Source organism: Nelusetta ayraudi, unplaced genomic scaffold (genome assembly GCF_046127955.1).
Source record: "Nelusetta ayraudi isolate G7.1 ecotype Tasmania unplaced genomic scaffold, CSIRO-AGI_Nayr_v1 ptg000136l, whole genome shotgun sequence".
NCBI lineage: Eukaryota > Metazoa > Chordata > Actinopteri > Tetraodontiformes > Monacanthidae > Nelusetta > Nelusetta ayraudi.
The window spans coordinates 3,081,968-3,100,494 of NW_027466186.1; the positions used below are offsets into that span (position 1 = coordinate 3,081,968).

The 18,527-nt window shown below is 45.2% G+C and overlaps 1 protein-coding gene across 4 annotated transcripts in view; it reads left to right on the forward strand.

The window, feature by feature from the left end:
* ulk4 (unc-51 like kinase 4) overlaps positions 1–18,527 on the forward strand; it is a 67,736-nt gene that overhangs the window by 15,134 nt on the left and 34,075 nt on the right. For 3 of the 4 annotated variants that reach the window (XM_076012806.1, XM_076012808.1, XM_076012805.1), the window contains exons 19-27: positions 117–200; positions 9,183–9,341; positions 10,154–10,339; positions 11,915–12,042; positions 15,147–15,280; positions 15,634–15,755; positions 15,900–15,956; positions 16,230–16,278; positions 16,638–16,732. In XM_076012806.1, coding sequence (XP_075868921.1) covers positions 117–200; positions 9,183–9,341; positions 10,154–10,339; positions 11,915–12,042; positions 15,147–15,280; positions 15,634–15,755; positions 15,900–15,956; positions 16,230–16,278; positions 16,638–16,732 — 1,014 coding nt within the window. The remainder of the gene's footprint in view (positions 1–116; positions 201–9,182; positions 9,342–10,153; positions 10,340–11,914; positions 12,043–15,146; positions 15,281–15,633; positions 15,756–15,899; positions 15,957–16,229; positions 16,279–16,637; positions 16,733–18,527) is intronic. The other variant, XM_076012809.1, reaches the window with a different exon arrangement.

Sequence of the window (18,527 nt, forward strand, 5' to 3'; positions counted from 1 at the left end):
GCACACCCCCACCCACCACCACCACCGCCGCCGCCGCCTCACCCCAGTGCCGCACCCCCATCCTCCACCTCCTCCTCTCGCCATTTCTCCCCATCTTCTCTATGTCTCTCTATCAGGAGAAGAAGAGAGGCTCCCCAGAGGGACTGTGGTTCGTTCCCGCTGCCGCCTACACTGGCTTAATGAGGAGCCTGCGGGAAGGGGTGAGTGTCTCTGTGTAAGTCTGCGTGCGTCTGTTTTTTTTTTTGTGTCTGCGCCTGTGTAGCAGTGACTAAGTCCCTCTCAGTGTGTGTGTGCGTGCGTGCACGCGCGCGCGTGTGTGTGTGGCAGGGGATCCCTGTGAACAGTAATGATGAGGCAGCTGTGGGGGCCTAAAGCGTTGTTTGCCAGCTGCAAGTCAAGGGCATGCAGAGCAGCAGTCACACACACACACATACATACACACGCTCGCACGCGGCCGTGCACACGCGCCCGTGCACGCGCACGCTCCACTCTCTTACCTGCATCAAACACAGCCCTTAACTGCTCAGCAGCCTGACCTCAGCAGCAATTAGGACCCTCCAGACTCCATCGCGCGCGCGCACGCACGCGCGCACACGCACACACACACACACACACACACACACACACACACACACACCAGACCGAAGCGAACACAAGCAGAAAATATTGGGCAGCTCTTTCTTTTCACTGCCTCTCTCACTTTTCCTTTTCACTTTTTTTCCTCCAGCGCCTCCTTCTCCTCCGACGCCTTTATTTTTTTTCCTCCGAGTTCTATTTTTCCTTTTGTTGAGACAATAGGGGGAAATGATCACTTTGGTTGCTTTAATCAATAGACTGACTTCAGAGGTTCTCCCCCAGTGACAAATATGTCCCTAAACATGTGCAAAAAGGTTAAGTCAAGACACGCACGCATGCACTCACGCGCACACGTACTCACACACACACTTTTACAGTCTGAACAGTTTGATGCTTCGCTCCAGCGATAACTGCTTCACTCCCACCCTTGAGATTTTATTGTTTTAAAATCCACTTTAACCTTTTCAAGTTACAAAGTTTACAAATATAACTACAGTTCTATGAATCCCTGATGACTGCCAGAGGCGGTGCTGTAAGCACTGGATATTCCCTTCCATTCGACCATGTACACCAGCAAAGTCACCTGTAACCCCCACCCGGATGACTATGCTGAGTATTCTGCGTCATACGGAGATCATTTCCTGCAGGATCTTCTCACGGGCGCGCGAGGATTCCGAGTGACAAAGAACTGTGGTGGTCGTCCGTGCCTGATTCACAGAACCGTACCTACACTCGTAGCCTTCGTTCCATTTCGGCTCTCTAAGTTTGTGTCTGGAAACTCTGCGCAGGTTTGCACCTCCGTGTCCTACCGTCGTGTCGTAGTCCAGACGGCACCAACCGAGACCAAGACATTATCACGACTAGAGAGTATCAAGATCGAGACAAGACCAAGATATTTGGAGTTCGAGACCAAGACAAGACCAAGACATTATATATATATGTTAAAAAAAAAAAAAAAACGAAAAAAATTACCAGTATCTTTTTTAAATTCAAGTTTTCTTCTAAATCGAACAGCAACATCTCTTATAAAAAATAAATTAACTTGGAAAAAGGGGTTGTGTCACTCTGGGTGTCACAAACAGAGAGTAACAAGGCAGCAGCTGGATTATTTTCTGTTATTATCTGTCATTGTAGTGTTGGCTGAATCTTGACCGGTCTTGATCAAAAATCCCGGGTCTGACACCAAGAAAAGACCGAGTAAAAATGCCTCCGAGTCCGAGATGAGACTGAGACCCTTAAAAAGTGGTCTCGAGACCAAGACCAATCTCAAGTACAACACTACCCACTGCAACACGTTGAAACCTGCTTCAACCTGCATGACGCACCGTTAGCTTTGCATGAGGGAGGAGATTTGCAAAAAGTGATGCCAGGGGAGAGACGTGGGGATGGATGGATGGATGGAGGGATGTTGTTTTGTCTCTCTCAGGAAGAGGGGGGTCCCCCCGTGGCGGCCCGCCGCGGCAGAATGAATATAGATGAAACTCTGGTCTGCACAGTTGTCAGCTAGTACCTACTGTTGCTTCATTACCACTGGGAGTGTAGTGGAGGGGTGGATGAACAGAGGAGAAGTGTGTGTGACAGGAGCAGCGAGCGGGGTTGAGGGGAGGAGAGAGCAGGTTGACTTATTTATCATTATTGAGCTGTGAGAGGAGGCCGACGGAAAGGCACACACACACACACACACACACACACACACACACACACACACGCACACACACACACACACAGCCTTAGGGACCAGACACTCATTGCTAGACCCAACCTCTCTCCCCCTCCTCCCCCTCCTCTCTCCCTCTCTCTCCATCCATCCTCTGTTTCCTCCTTTCCCTGACTGGCTGTTTTTCTCATGGATGCACAAGTATTTTTGTTATTACGATGCTGTTGGGATGGTCTTTACATATATTATATTCCCTGGCATTAACAGGTTAGTCACAGGAAGATTTGAGTGCCATATACACTACCAGTCAAAACACATACTTTTGATTGAATGGGTTTTTCTTTAATTTTCATGAGTATTTGCATTGTAGATTGTCACTCAAGGCATCACAACTATGACTAAACACATATGGAATGTGTATTGAACTTAAACAAAAAAGTGTGAAAAAAAACTCAAAACAAGTTTTATAGTTTAGATCATTTAGAATAGCCACCCTTCATATAAAATATATATAACATCACATATTTAAGTACATAACATTTTTTTCTTTGCTCTCATTAATCCACATTACTTGGTCATATATTTGATGTCTTCAGTCTGTATCTACAGTGTAGGAAGTAGTAAAGATTAGGAAAAAACAGGTGTGTCCAAACTTTTGACTTGTATTATATATTGGGAAGTGGTTTATTGGGAAGTGTTTCTCACCGGCAGTTTGTTGGCTCCTGAAATTATGACATTTATCACTGGATTTGCTTTCAAATCCCTCCCTCGTTATTTTCTTGGGAAGAGTGCATCGGAAGCCCCATCCACACCCACATCCTCCCCTGAATATAAAATAATAGCCCCCTGCAAGATGACTGGGCAACGCTACTGTCACAATGAGAGCGGACCAATCAGATTTCTCCGCTCCAGCAGCTCCACTCACACTGACCTGCTTGCGGGGCGACGGCCGTCACCGTCTGGTGGCTGAACCCTTGCCAACGTCGGCTGGGAGCAAAGGAAAGCGTTTAGTTTGCTGCTCTTGACTCTCGTTTTAATTGGCAGCGAGGTCGTTCCGCTGCAGATACATCAGCATCCGTCTTACAGCTGCCACTGTTTACACGCTTGCAACTAGCGAGGTCCTGTTTGTGCTTCAACTTAACTGGTGCCGAAGACCCTTCCCCCCTTCTCTCTCCGTATGGGATTCTTATTGATCCTGTAAAAATAACATCTGCTTCAGACTGGTGCCTTACTAACGCGGATCTGCACGGATTGGTCAGTTCCATTTGTTGTGCCACATCTACAAGAAATTACTAGTTAGGAAGCTGTGCTGTCAGGCTGAATGAGGAATATCTCAAACATGATCCTTGTAGTCATGAAATGCTAATTTCCTATAGTTTATCTTTTCTATAATACTGACTAATGAGCACAATGAAGATCTAATAAAATATAATTTTCAGTTGATTCAGTTGATTGTCGCTACAAATAGCGTGTGTTGGCGTTAACAACCAGTGCCAGTACCAGTGTTTCACATTTTCACCATGATTTTTATGATCATTTCTTCAATTCTAAAATCTGTCAAAGTTGTTTAAGGTAACTTACAATGTGCTTCTGATAAAACCAGTATCCCACCACAGCTACACATCCCTTCCTGGTACACAGTATTATGTTTTACTAACCTAGCACCTCCCAAATTCCAAAAGAATTCTCAGCACCCCCAAAAAGAGAGGTGCGTCAGAGAAGGGTGCCACCCCAGAGTGAGACCAAAATCGAGAAAAGCTCCCGCACACCCCTCGACTCTCTTCCTTTTGTTTTTATTGCTGCAACGTTTCGGTCAGAAGACCTTCATCATTACTAACCTAGCACAGCATTTTTTTCTGTGTCTTGGATTGACAAAATATACTTTATTTTAAAATGCCACTATGGCGACCATCATACTAGAAAGTAAAACGCTATATAAAACAGTTTGGTCCACGTTAAATAGAGTAATTTGACAATATTGACAGCAACTGTTTTCATGCTTTGCTTCTTTCAGGACTCTCAAATGTAAACAATGCATTGTCAGGAAAGAAATAGTATTGATTGGGTTTAAACACCTTCTCTCCGCCGCCTTATAATCCAATGTTGTCATTTCTATGTTGTCCCATTCACTCTGCGTCTATATTTATTCATTCATTTCCTGCCGTAGCGCGGCGGGGAGAAAGTGCAAATGAATGCAAAAGCGGTGCCACACAGCTGTTTATTGCATGACAGCGTGGAGGAGCAGTGCCGAGACCCTGCTTCAATGCGCTCCAGGCGCTGCTGCGGTTTTGATGCGTTTTTTCTGACCCCTCTGGATCACCCCACCCCCCTCACCACCACCACCCCCAACTCTCGCTGCCGAGAGTTCCCCTGATTTGCAAGCAATGCACCGGAGACGGATGGAGATTGTTGTACGAGAGGAAGGGGTCGAGCGGGAGGGCACGGAGCCAGCGCGTGGATGGCAGCGCTCGCTCCGGTGGGGCGGGGGAGGGGCGGGCTTGTGACGGGGAGGCAAAGTGAGAGGGATCAGCGTTGTGGGAGAAGAGATGGCGGGGAGTCAGAGGGATGAGGGGATGGGGGATGGAGGGAGGGAGGGAGGGCCAGTTGCACTCGGAGTGGGGAGCGGATGGCATGGAGTGAAAGGTAGGTTTCCAGGCCAGACTTGAGCTGAAGGAAATTATTTATGAGGCCTGAACAAGATGACGCCTCCGCTGCCTCTGATGAAGAGTGTGTGTGTGTGTGTATGTGTGTGTGTGTGTGTGTGTGTGTGTGTGTGTGTGTGTGTGTGTGTGTGTGAGGGAGAGAGAGAGAGAGAGAGAGAGAATGAGGGGTGGGGGCGCTGTAGAAATGCTGTGTGAACAGTATTACAGTGATAGAAGCCAGGGGGCAGATGGCAAAAAAAATAAAAAAATAAAAAAATCCACGCGCAAACACACAACACATAGATGCACAAACACACAACACACCACTGGAGAGGCTATTAATGATTTATTGCCATCCTTCACAAAAGAGAGGAGAACGAGGATTGGAGGATTGGAAGGGGGAGTTGTTGGAGGAGGGGGAGTTTTGTCCCCCATGATGACCACACACACACACACACACACACACACACACACACACACACACACACACACACACGACCCTGCAGGGATTGCCAGCACATCCTGTTGGCCAAAACGGTCGACATCGATTTGCTTTTTCTTCAAGTCTGCCAAGTTTGATCACACACACCGAAATGAAGCCATCTTCGCATTCATCCTCATTTTATCTTTTTTTTCTATCTTCTGCCGTGGATGTCAGACTCTCTTTCCCACTGTTTGCGTCCAGGCGGTGTGCCCGTCCATCGGCGACTCTGCGTCGTCGCCCTCTGCCCCTCTGACGCCACCCACACCCGCAGCTTCAACTTGTTGCTGCCGGTGTCCACCTCTCCTCCACCACTCGTCTCTCAGCCCGCTAATCACACCGTCTGTCTGCCCCTTTGAATGCGGCTATTAGCGGCGTTAGATGTGATGTGCGCCACTGATAGACGGCGTCTGTGTCTCTGCCATAGGGGCTCTTTTTTTAAACCAGGTGCGCCGGCTTCTAAAGGACCTTAATTACAGAGGGAAACCACATCAGACATGTAATCACACGCACTTGTGTTCACACGGGCTGCACACAAATCATGCAGCCAGTCATGTGATGTCGGGGTTTTCTTTTTTTTTGTGATGCATATCTCTTTGTACCTGAGACTCTGCGACCAGGTGCAAACACGTTTGGATATAAAACTAATCTACTGAGAGACTCTTGAAGACGGGAATTTATATTTCCATTCCCTCCCATCCCCCCACCCCGAGCCTTTTAACTCTGTTCGTCTGAAAACGGAGTTACAACTTTCATTCTTTTTTTTCTTCATGGGTTCAAAGTGCATGAATTTGATCTATTAGACGTAAGCTCTAGAACAGGAGAGATTAGAGATTTGTAATTTAACCCTTTTTTGCCAGAGGGGCCCACGCTTCATGTTGAAACCTGAGAAAAGCGGACGGAAATGTGGTTGAAACGGGGGGATGCGACAGTCAGATGCTTATCTGAGACTTGACAAATTTGCGTCGCGGAAACAAGAGGAACTGAACAGTGGGTGGTGGTGTTTTTTCTGTGCGTTTTTGTTTGACATGCTTATCGTGAAATAACGTGGCTCCTGAGCTCGGCTGCCCAGAGTTTCTGCGGCACCGGCTCTCTCCATTCCAAGTCGTAGACGCAGCAGCTCCCTGGAAAACGGTGAGTAATGCTGTGAAGAAAGCTGTTTTTAAGTCACTCTGGGGGATTTCCGTTGGCCTGGGTCAGCAAATAGTCATCCCCTCTGGCCTCCTGGCGCAGCTGCCAGACCCTCCCACATCACTATGCAGTCCAGTCACTGGCTGCCTCCCTCCCATCCCTTCATGTCCAGTCGAAACCATCGCTTCCTTGTTCCTGCTTTCCCACAGCTGCACTCCCACTCGGTTTACACCTCCTGTTAAAATAGGATCTGTGTCCAGGTTGTAGCTTACCACCACCAGGATGAATGTGGTGTGAATGAATAATGAGTTCAATGTAAACTGCTTTGGGTGCCTTGAAAAGCGCTATTTAAATCCAATTTGTTATTATTATTGTACCGATGGCTGCTTGTTGGTCATGCAATTGAGTTTCCGCACCGTCCTCAGATCCGAACCCAATGCGAGCCTCTTAAGTAGTGTCAGATCCAATCCCGTTCTGATCTGAGGATGTTTGCCCTTGCGTGTCTTGTCACAATCACTCATACAGATGTCGATCATTTTTTCATATCAGTTTCAAATGAGCTCTGATAGTCGGGGACTTCCCAGCATGAGACATCATGTTTGTAGATGCTGCATTCACCCCCGAAACAGCTGGGATACCCCACCCCCACCCCCACCCCCACCCCACCCCTGTTACCCTGAGGGGAGAATCAACCAGTAATCGAAAATGGAGCTAGTGGCGATGATTTAATGGTGAAATTAAATCAGGAAGTTAAGCATGCCATCATTTTCATCACCTTCATGAGTTTTATTTTAATTTTTTTTTTTCCAAATTCGTTAATATCTTGTTTACAAGCTGATGGCTTTTGTCATTGTTGGCCTGACAGAAAGCGTCATCAGATTGAAATGTATCACTGTACCGAAGTTTATGCAACTTGGTTTGGTGTGACTGCAGCCTTATTGACCTTAAACATTGGAAAAGTTTGACTAAAAAAAGTGGATGACAGTGGCACCAGCAAAAAAAGGAAAAAGAAAAAAAGAGTCCCAAAATGCAACCCTAATGTTTCCAAATTTGTCTTCACAGAGTTGTGAGGCCTAAGTAGGACACTGATTATAATATCATGAGTGTGTTTTTTGGATGAACTTTTTCCTCACGCTGTGAGCAGCCATAATGAGAGGAGCCTTTTTCTCCTCTGTCTGCATCATAACGATGGGAGTTTTTCTTGTGCGAGCTACTTGTTTCTCACCACATGCAAGGCAGTCTCGCTCCCTCAGTCTTTCTCTGCTGTCAGTCCCCCACTCGTTCTTTCTCCCCCCCCCTCTCTCGCACTCTCTCTGTGTAGTTCCTGGCAGGGCTACAGTCTATTAAACACACAGACAGCGGGTGCTCCCCCGTGGGCTCATTAGTGAGCTGGCCCGCGTGGCCTGGGGAATGCTGGAACAGACCATTCCGCTGGTTCCCGGAGGGGTGCCAGAGAACTCATTCATGTCACCCGTGCTCCGCTGGTCCCCCTGGCGTTGAATACACAATGTGATGTCCTATATTGGATTAATAGACGGTTATTTAAACTATCACTTATGATTAGGGGTCCCGTGTGACCGCATAGAATGTGTCTTTAGTTTCTATAACATGCTAACTGTGGATCACAGGCCAGGCCACTGATGCGTGGCTGAGTGTCAGATGTGTATCCATTGCACCACGAGAGGATCAAGGTTCTGTGAATTTGGAAAGGTTTGCTTTGTTTTAGGCGTGACGTTTGTCTAGATGCGATGCAGGTAAATCATTTTAGCGAGCGTTTGAAGCCAACTTAGATTCTGTTGCAATCTGTTTAGACGGTTAAAGAACTTTTTAAACTTCATCATTGCAACCACGTAATCAGTTTTTCTCCATGTTATTATTGCAATGCTCTCTCGGTATAGCAACTATTTAACACCGCTCGGCCTAAATCATTCTATTAAGTGTGCCGAGCTCACTGATGGACAGTTGGAACGCAAAAGCTTTCTCTCTCTGTTGTAGATGACATGATTTGCGGTGATAAATTCCCATATTAAAATTAGTGTTTCTGCCGTTAATATGGAACTTTACAACAAAATGCAGTTAACTTATGAATAGGCCCTATTGTATCGCATATCTAGGGAAAGTAGAGGCGAAGTGATGTAACACAGTGAAACACAATAATAACCTGACAGGCGCAATCACTTCTGTTCTACTTCCTGTCTCTTCCCACAATGGCTTTCTGGGCGGAAAAAAAACTAATTTTCTCAGACACAGAGATTTCATTAGCCCAGTTCTATTGTCTGAACACAAACAATTGTTCTCCAGCATGGCCTAGGTGGATGTGCATGAGCAGTATGCACAGAGGTAAACACTTGCGTGCCAACCCAGAGACACCTACAGGTACACGTATTTTGAAAAAGAAACCCAAAACTTTTTATTTTGGGATAAGACATTTTTCAACAGTCATGTTTTGATTTTTTTTTTTTACATCCCATGACTTTAAAGAACTCGGTTTTTACAAAGGCAAGCTTAAGAAGGAGAAGACGTACAAAACATTGAAAAACTGCATTGGCAAAGTAAAATCTTACTGTGCTACTGTTAGAGATTGTGACAGTCGACAGAAGTAGTTGTATTTAATATGTTGTAATCCACCCAGTCCCGAACACTGTGCACTCTGAATGACTTCCACCATCCCTGGCTATTCATATCTCTCTTGCAGGACGATTCTGTGGTACATCACATGGCTGCAAAGGCCATAGAGAACATTGTGACCGTCTCAGGCCCCTCCCACCCCTTGGTTACCGTGGAAACGGGCTCCGCCCTGTGGTACCTGTACACTCACTCTCCAGTGGAGGCCGTCAGAGTCGCCGCTGTCTCGGTATGTTTGAGAAACACACTGATTTAAAACCTCTTACAAATGCATCCGTACAATAGACTAGTTTTATCGTGTCAGCCCCTAAAACTGTAGTTTTGCATGAGCGAAATCGTACTAGTCAGAATTTTGCAAAGTTGGACTCTGGTACAGATGTTGCTGGTGTTAGCATTATTATTTGTGCATGTGAAAATCCTCACTTGGCTGAAAGACGAGTTTGGAGATCGGTGGATCTTCACAGTTTCCCTCTGTGGGCTTCTTGGCAGTGATTGACCTCAAGGTCAACGACATGTGTGCCTCAGTAAAGTCGAGGTCAGCAATAACACAAGTTGAAGAAAGCAAACAACTGATGCTGGGCCTAGTTGAGCTACAAACCAGAGTTCATTATTAGCTTTATCAGTATTAGCTTTAAATGCACCTAAATTGTCTTTGAAAAGAGCATAATGTGCTTCATGTGTTTTGCGGAGGGTGCAAGTTGTGATATTGATGTTTTTAATCTTTGTGACCCGAGAATGTTTAATGTGGCTCCAAAAAAAGTACAGGGTCACGTGACCAGTTCACTTCAAGTAAAAATGCCGAGACTGAATATCAAATAGAAAAATATAACAACCATTCTTGACAGCAAACAAACATAAACAAACAAAAGTAAACGTGATTCTCTTAAAATCTCGCATGACGAGATTTTAAGAGAATTACGGCTTTGGCGCTTCGCACCATTCAATGGAAACTCCTGCAAATCACAATTGTACCTTGCGAAAAACTGCAATGGAAACGTAGCTGCTGTGTGTTTACCCGTCTCTCCCTGCGTGTCCATCCAGTCTCTTTCTCGGCTGACGCGGCTGGTCCCCGCAGTCTTCTTGGCAGTGATTGACACCTGTGGCCCTGCAGCTATCTTGGAGGATGTGGGTGGAGCAGGGGCCAGGGTCCAGCAGCACCTGCTCACGGCCACGGCAGCTGCCCTGCACTCCTCACGCATCCACACCCACCGCTTCACTCAGAACAAGGTAGCGTGTGTTTACAGAATGTCAAACACGTTTTCCAGAAGGAAGCCGAAAGTTGCATTCTGGGTTTTGTTTGTATTTTTTACCACCCGTGTTCGGAGACGGTTGCCTGGTGCCTCAGTCAGCCTGTCTCCAGCTCTACTCGTCTTGCTCGGTGCATAAGCTAATTTGTCAGGAGTTGCTTATTTAATTTTTCAGAACCCCCCCCTACACACACACACACACACACACACACACCTCCACCCTCCACACTCCCCTTTAGCATGCAAGCGAAGAGCTAATCTTGCGAAGGCAGAGGGGCTAAAAATTGATTTGAGGGTTTTTAAGTTGGAGTCCAGCATTGGTAATTGACTCTGAACTGAATTTATTTGCATTGAGCATTTTCAATTTAACACAAGAATACAAACTTAGTACTTCAACTCTGCTCTAATTATACACTGATATGCATTCAGCGCCCACCCGCCCCTCTCCTCTCCTCCCCCACCCTCCCCCCATTCTTCCTCCCCGCTGTCTCTCCCCTGGCACAAAGACAGACAGTCCAAGAGTTTGTTTACACAGAACTCTGTCTGTAAGAGTGTGTGTGTGTGCGTGCGTGCGCACGCGCGTGTCTACACACATGCAAGAGTGTGTCCGTGCTTGCATGCTTGTGCCGGCGCGCGCTCACACACACACACATACACACGCACACGTGCGCGCCAATTTGTAGAGTGTGTCAGTATCTGGGCTAATTGGCTGAATGAACGCGATGCAGTCTTTTTCTTCAGCAAGGCATTATGGGTAGTGGGGAGGGACTTATCAGCGAGGCACACGCTCTTCTGGGCTTTGAAATTAATTAACTTGGTGTGTTGCCGCATAAACACAGATGCGGAGACACTCGCACGCACGCACGCACACACACACACACACACACACACACACACACACACACACAGTATGAAGTCTAGGGTGTTGGTTATAATGATAATGGTAATGAATGTTGGCCAGTCACAAAATTTTTCAACCAGTTACCGTCACTGAGTTTATGCTGAGTGAATGGGTGTGTTAAAGTAGCTGTAGGCGCACTCGGCTCTGTGTGTGTGTGTGTGTGTGTGTGTGTGTGTTGTGTGATAATGTCTAGTCTGAGCTGATGAGTTTCAGCTTAGTTGTGGGAGCCGAATTTCTTTCAACACCTGAGGGAAAATGTTAACTGGAATAATTTCATTTGTGAATATATTACAGAGGTACATTGCTGTTATATATTTCGACAAGATAACCTGATTGCGTGACAGTTTTTTTTCCTGTACTTTACACTGTGAATCAGGCCACTCCCAGATGGAAGAGTTAGTAGTGTAACCACGGCACCTTCAAATGACTTTACTTTTTAAACAGATAAGTAGTGACAGAAAGGCATTTCAGGTATCTAGGTTTTAATTTTTTGTTAAAAAAAAATGTCAGGCTAGTTATGATTTGCTTATACCATTATACAGAATCAATGAGACAGTTGATCTTTATAGCTCCTGCTTTCAAAACCAGCAGAAATCTTGAAGACCAGTCTGGTAGACAACATTTTTTTTTCATGCCAATTGAACGTGTCCGTAGGACCTGGTGCTGAAGGTGCTCCGCTGCCTGGACGCTCCATCCACGGTAACAAGAGCCAAAGCCTTGCTGCTTCTGCTGCTGCTCGTACAGGACAACACACACACTCTGCTTTACTGCTGTCAAAACAGGTGAGCACGCTCACGCCCACAGACACTGTTGTGAAATTATGTCTTGTGACTTGACCTTCTTCCTCTTGGTTTAACGGCGGCTGTCATACCGAACCTTGATTTGATTGCTGTCGTTTCTCCTTCTGTCTTCCCTGGGTTTCTTGTTTTATGGATTAATGTCTCAGTGTTAATGTCAGTGAATCAACACAAATAGTGTTTCTCAGCTACAGTCCTTGCCTGCGCTGCTTTTCTCCTTCTCTGCCCTGTAAATCGCAGTTACAAAACAAAGCCTAGTTCTCACATCGGCACACCGAGGTATTGTTAAATTCGCAAACAAACAAATTTTTCGCGGGCGCGCCTCGCTGTGAACTTATTGACACAGCGCCAGCGACTGCACATCCTTTTATGCGCTCTCCTATTCCTTTTAAAAGGGTTTGTTACATAAAAGAGGCTGCCGCAAGAACTAAGTTCTCCTTCATAAAAAATGCTGCCTGGTGTCGGTGGCAAAGCAGCTGTACTCTGCGTAACCTCCGTGCTAACTAGCACAGCAGCAGAGGGAATGATAATAGGAGCATATGAGTCTTGGACGTTGATTTTTTTTTAAATTTATTTCACCCCCCATCCCCCCCACACACACACACACCCACACTTGTATGCTCTAACTTTAACTTCAAATGGATCATTAGCTGGTTGTCCTGCGTTTGACCCCGTGTGGGTGAGTTGCACTGCAGCAGCGGATGAGCAGAGCAGACACTTATATACGTATCCAATCCCCTCTGTAATTTACAACCGCTTCATATTTGGGTTTGAAAATGACGCCCCAGATTACTGACATGTGCATCTTCACAGCTGTCTCTTTCCACGTCTCTCTGTCCATTTATTTCCCTCCCTTTTCTTCTTCTCTTTCTTCTCGGTGCACCAGCTCTCTTTGGGCGAGCACACCAGACAGACGTGTGAAATACATTACGGAGCACAAACGAAGGCAGAGCCATTGTTTAAAACAACATCTATCAAGCAAATTGTGCAGAACTGCGCCGTTAAAAAGTTGAGAACATTTCTTCCATATCCCGCAAAACCAGACTATATGTTGCACCGCACGATACGTTAGCGGCATAATGGCTTCATTAGGGCCGCCGTCTGTGACATTACGCTCCTAATGAAAGCATCATATGCTTCATCTCCTCCCACAATGACTCACTTATCTCCAGAATTGAGAATAAGCGCGCTCAAGCCCTCGTTTCGTCTTCCCCTCACACATTTTTCCGTCTCTGCTCCTCGCGTCTCCTCCCTTCAGCGCGCCGGAGCTGTCAGAGTTGACCCGCCTGTCTCTCTCCCACCGAGATCTCCGCACGACTCCGCCGCACACACACACACAACCGCTCGCCTTCCTCGGCCCTGCTCTAAGCCCGGCACGTTGTGTTTAATTAGTTCCACGGTGATGTGAAAATGTGTGTGTGTGTGTGTGTGTCTGAGAGTGAATTTGCGCACTTGTCTGTATAAAACAAACTCACACAGTCCTCAGAAAGTGGCAAATTTGCCGTCGGGAGCGAAAATGTGATGGCTTAGATAGATAGAGTGAGACACACACACACACACACTCACACACGCGACATGTCACTTGTAGATCAGTAGCGCATGACTCTCCCACAGTGACAGACAGAGAGGTGAGAAGTTTCTGTCTTTATTTAGCAATCACTAGAGGAGGAGATGGAGGACATTGAACAGTCATTTCTTATTCAAAGCAAAACCATGCATATACCTCTCTACCAGGCATGGGCAAGCTACGGCCCGGGGGCCATATGCGGCCTGTTAATCTTTTTAGTAAGTAAGTAATAACAATAAAGCTGTATTTAATCAATTTTTTTCAGTCGCTTTAAGAGTCATTTCAATAAAGAGCTGAATACCGAGAGGCTCAAAGACATTTTATTGTAACATTTTTGTTAATTTTCAGTTGACATTAAAGCATGTTTTCTATTTTTTTCTCCTATGAGGTGGCTCACCAAAAAACTCCATCCATCTGCTCCTGCTCTGGCCCCCTCTGTCACATTTTAGAACCCATTGTGGCCCCACCAGTCAAAACATTTGCCTGCCCCATAGTTTGTCCTAAGTTATAATTAAGTTTCCTAATGGAATAAATGATGATCGTAAACATGAGGAAGCACCATCATACAACTATTGCATTGAAATTCTTTCAAAGTGTGCCTCTACCAACGTCCATCAGTGTTGGGGTTGAGGGTAACTGGGCTGCGAATGCTTAATTTATCAGTCAGACGTGTCCATAGCCGGCAGCCTTGAATAATTTGATATCACCTCCCCACCACCACCTCCGAAACAGAGGATTAGATCAATAAGACCAAATTCATTGTTTTTACTCAATGCTAATCTCCTTTCAAGTTATCCTCATTTTTTTTTTCTTTCCAACAACTCAGACAATGCCCTGAACATCTGCAACACACTTTCAAGGTTTTATTGGAGCAACTTTTGATACATACAGCGCCTGACACTGATAGCAGTAAACAAGATTTTCTCTTTTCGCGAAAAAGCAGTGATTGCTCGGCCGTATTGAAATTCACTGGGCTGCTAATCTCTTATGCAGCATTATGAGGTACAATGCTGAATTAGTAATACCCCCTCTGCCCCTGCACTGTTGCCTCTCCAAAAGCTCAGAATCGATATTTGTTAACAAGTGTGACCTCTCTCCGTCTCTCCGCATGTATCTGCATTCATGCTGTTTGTGTGGGTGTCGGTAATGAATATCAGTTAGCAATGGTAACCTTTCTGCTCGGCTCTGAATTTGTAAATCTAATGTTATTGATTACTGTTCAATACGTGAAGTCTGACGAGAATAACAATTTATAAAAAAGAAGGAAAATGCTCCCAAACTTGGGGCCTGTTTGTCTGCCTGAGTCTCGTCTCCCCGGCCCGTCTTTTGTGTGCATCCTGTCAAGATCGCTTGTGCAATTTATATAGATACATCTTAATTGCCTGCTGATTGGCTTTTAAGTCGTTAGATGATACTCGAAACGGGAGACCTGGAATCGTTTTTAGGCTCACTTAATTGTCTTTGCACCAGCCATTTAATATGCAGTGCATGTGCCGTGCACGTGTACCTCTTTCTTCCTCAGGCTTGTGATGTACATGGAGAGAGACCTGCGCAAGGCCACGCCCCTCAAAGAGAACCCCAGCCAGTCGGCACACCTGTCGCAGTGTCTGGATCTGCTGATTGTGTATCTGAGTACCACCCCTGCAGTCATACTGGGTACACACAAACACGCTCCCCGCCCGCGTCGTCCTGCTGCTGCATATGGATTTAGTTAAAGCGAGAAGTTTGCTTCTTCTTTTTTCGTCGCGCAGTCTTTCTGTGTGGAGTTTGCGTGGGGTTGTTTTGTTGCACAATTCGCTGTGTAGCGACAACTCTTTAACCTTACGGCTCCTTTACTTTTAGCCTTTAGGAATCAGTTTAGAGTTTTCAGCTTGTGTTTGCCTGCTGTATTTTCAGGTTTTAGAAAACATTGGGTGTGTAAATTGTAAATCCATTTTTAGTGAACTGTCCTTTACTTTTCCCCTCATTTTCTCGTCTGCCTTTTGTTTCATCCCTTGTTTCATCTCCAGACAATGTCTTGGGTGCACTCCAGGGTGTGATAGGAAGGAGGCACCAGTCTACAGCTCAGAGCAGACAGCTGAAGCAGACCTTGCCCACATTGGCTATAGTGCTGGAGCTTCTTTTATCAAAGGTACCTTGGCCTTAACAGGAAATCATTTTGTCAGTCATCAATAACATTGTCCATCCAAATCCTGCTCCTTACCCTCCTCTTCTCCTAGCTCCACCGCTGTCTCCTCCTTAATTGTTTGACTTTCCCCTGCACGTCTTTTCACAGGTGCTGAGAACTCAAATTGTGACTGAAGGCTTTTTGGTGAAGATGGGATCTCTACTGGTAAAATCTTCAAAGATTAGATAAAATCTTCCAGATTAAGAATGACTGAATTGGTTGGCTTTGAAAACAATTGACAAAAAAAAAAGTACGATTTACAGGACTGAGCTGTTTTCAAAAGTCAAAATACTGACTTGGTTTAACACATCTTGTTAGGTTCCAACCATTTAGTCCATTAAAACCACAAGATAGGTGAAAAACCAAAACTCGTACCAGGTTCAAGCATCATGCAAGTACTAAGTTGATATCTGAACCCTCTCTGTTCTCTACCTATAGTCTATCACCTCTGTGGAATCCAATGAAAAGAATCTGGAAAGTGCTTTGGGTGAGTTCACCTTTGAATGATTCCAGTCACAGCCAGAGAAACCTGCTGCTCAATCTGTCTAGCTGGCTTAATAAATAGTGTGCCTAAATTTTGGAGAGGTGGCTGCAGCTGTGTGTCACATCACACTCTCACAGCCATTATTTTACGTTCATTTAAAGGTGATTAACATTTTATCTTTGGATCAAAGCGTACCGCTGACTTTCTTACTCAAGGCCAAAGTCATATTGAAAGGCTGTAGTCATCCACACTCGGGTTGTTGCTTCGCAAATGGAAGACTCCGAGCCAGCGGTGTCACTTCTGACACCGCTCACTCTGTTCATAGAAGGTCGGTATGTAAATTATCTCTGATTCCTTGTTAGGTGCTGCAGCATGCGAGCAGTTGATTCGAACGTCGCTGTCCGTTGTGGAGGTGCTGAGTCAGCACCATGCTGTCATCAGACCACATCACCGTGTTGTAAGTAGCTATGATGGAGCAATTGTTATTTCCTACCCAACTGCCTTTCTGGTAGCAGGTGTGACTGGTTTGACTGCAGTGGAAAGTGGAAGAAAATAATAAATAAACAATGGTAATAATAAGATTATGAATTTGATTTAGCTCTTAATTTTCCGATTGCTCACAGAGGGAAAAATACACATGAATAAGTGAGTGTCTCCATAAATGTTCTATTTTTATTTTTTACCCTTTGATGCTGACTGTTTATATTTTTGATAAATATAATGAACTGTGGAACATTTAACATTTCTTTGTTACTTCTCTGATCAGCTTCTTTTTGATTTTAAATGCACTGTGATTCTATTTTAAGTCAACAGTTGGACCATTATTTGGCCACGGTTTAGTTCTCCCATGGACTCCATGTTATTATTTGTTTCAGCTACCTTAACCGCACTGCGCCTCCTTCATAGCTTGAGATTTTGCTGCTGCTCTGTGAATGGACACATTTATTTTTTTTTTACAGCTTGTAAAATCTAATTTCTTCTTTCCACTCCCCCTGTTGTGTGATTGTGGTCTCTATACCCAGCCACCCTCCCTTTAGGTGCAAATCCACCGAATCAAGAACTGATCGCTGAGTATATTAAGGAAAGCTTTTCAAATTACCAAGGGGCTGTGAAAGTGGCAAATTCTCAATATCTGTCTATTATTTCCTGCTGCACCTAATGTCCCAGGGAGCTTTTTTTAACCGGTTTGTACGCTGCTTCAATACAAACTCGTCCAACCCATGTTGCTGTGCTTGAGCAGTTTTAACCTATATCTATATCTTATCTAAATAAAAAACCTGCCAACTATCACCATTTGATACTGTTATCAACACATTTTTAATACTGCTTGGTCCGTTTTTCTTGGTTCTCATCAACTTCTACCTTAGTTCAAGGTCTGGGCCCACGGTTTTGTTCAGTTTTAGATCTGTCTGTCACCTGTCTCTCATCCTCAGTCTTTTCAGATAACACCACGTTGGAGACATTTATGACCGGATTCAAAATTTCGTACAGTATTGAATCTGCTCTCCTCAAGCGTACGGTGAACTTCTGCCGTTGACGCCAATTAGTTTGTTGTGCTTGTGAGAATCTCAAAGCAGCTGCCGACCTTCTGCCTCGCCTGAATCACTATGTAGGCAGAAGTGGTTCAGCTCTTATTTGTCTAACAGGACTATTTCTATGTTGATTGTTGGCCTGTCCTCATTCTACTTGTGGGGTCACACAGGGTTGCGTTCTTGGCCCTTTTCTGTTCTTGTATATGCTGCCTGTTGGGCCAGTTAGATCCATGCAAACCCTGTCTTTTCTGCTGGCATGCTGCTGTGCGAATGATTTGCAGTTCATTCAACTTTTAAGGTCAGGTGCAAGTGATGCCCCACGCCTTTTGTTTGATTGTGTTCCTGACCTAAACCAGTAGATGTCTGAGAACCGTCGTCCTTTAAATAAAGACAAAACTGTGTATTGTGTTTGCAACCACGCACATGTCCAGTGTGGCCTCAAAGTTCAAACCAGCTGACAAGAGTCCTGGCGTGACGTTAGACAGCGGGCTGAGGTTCAGCAAACACACTGACCCTGTGGTTTAAATGGGCTTTTCATATTTGCGGCACTCAGCAAAGGTCGGACCTTTCCTCAGCTTTCAGGACCTTGAGAAAAAAAATCTAGTGTTGTGCTTTCATTAGCGCTAGAATAGATTTTTATAATATACTTTTTTATCTGCAGAAACAATTCTTTGCTAAGTTGCCTCCAGCATGTGCAATCGTTGACCTTTTTATGTTTGT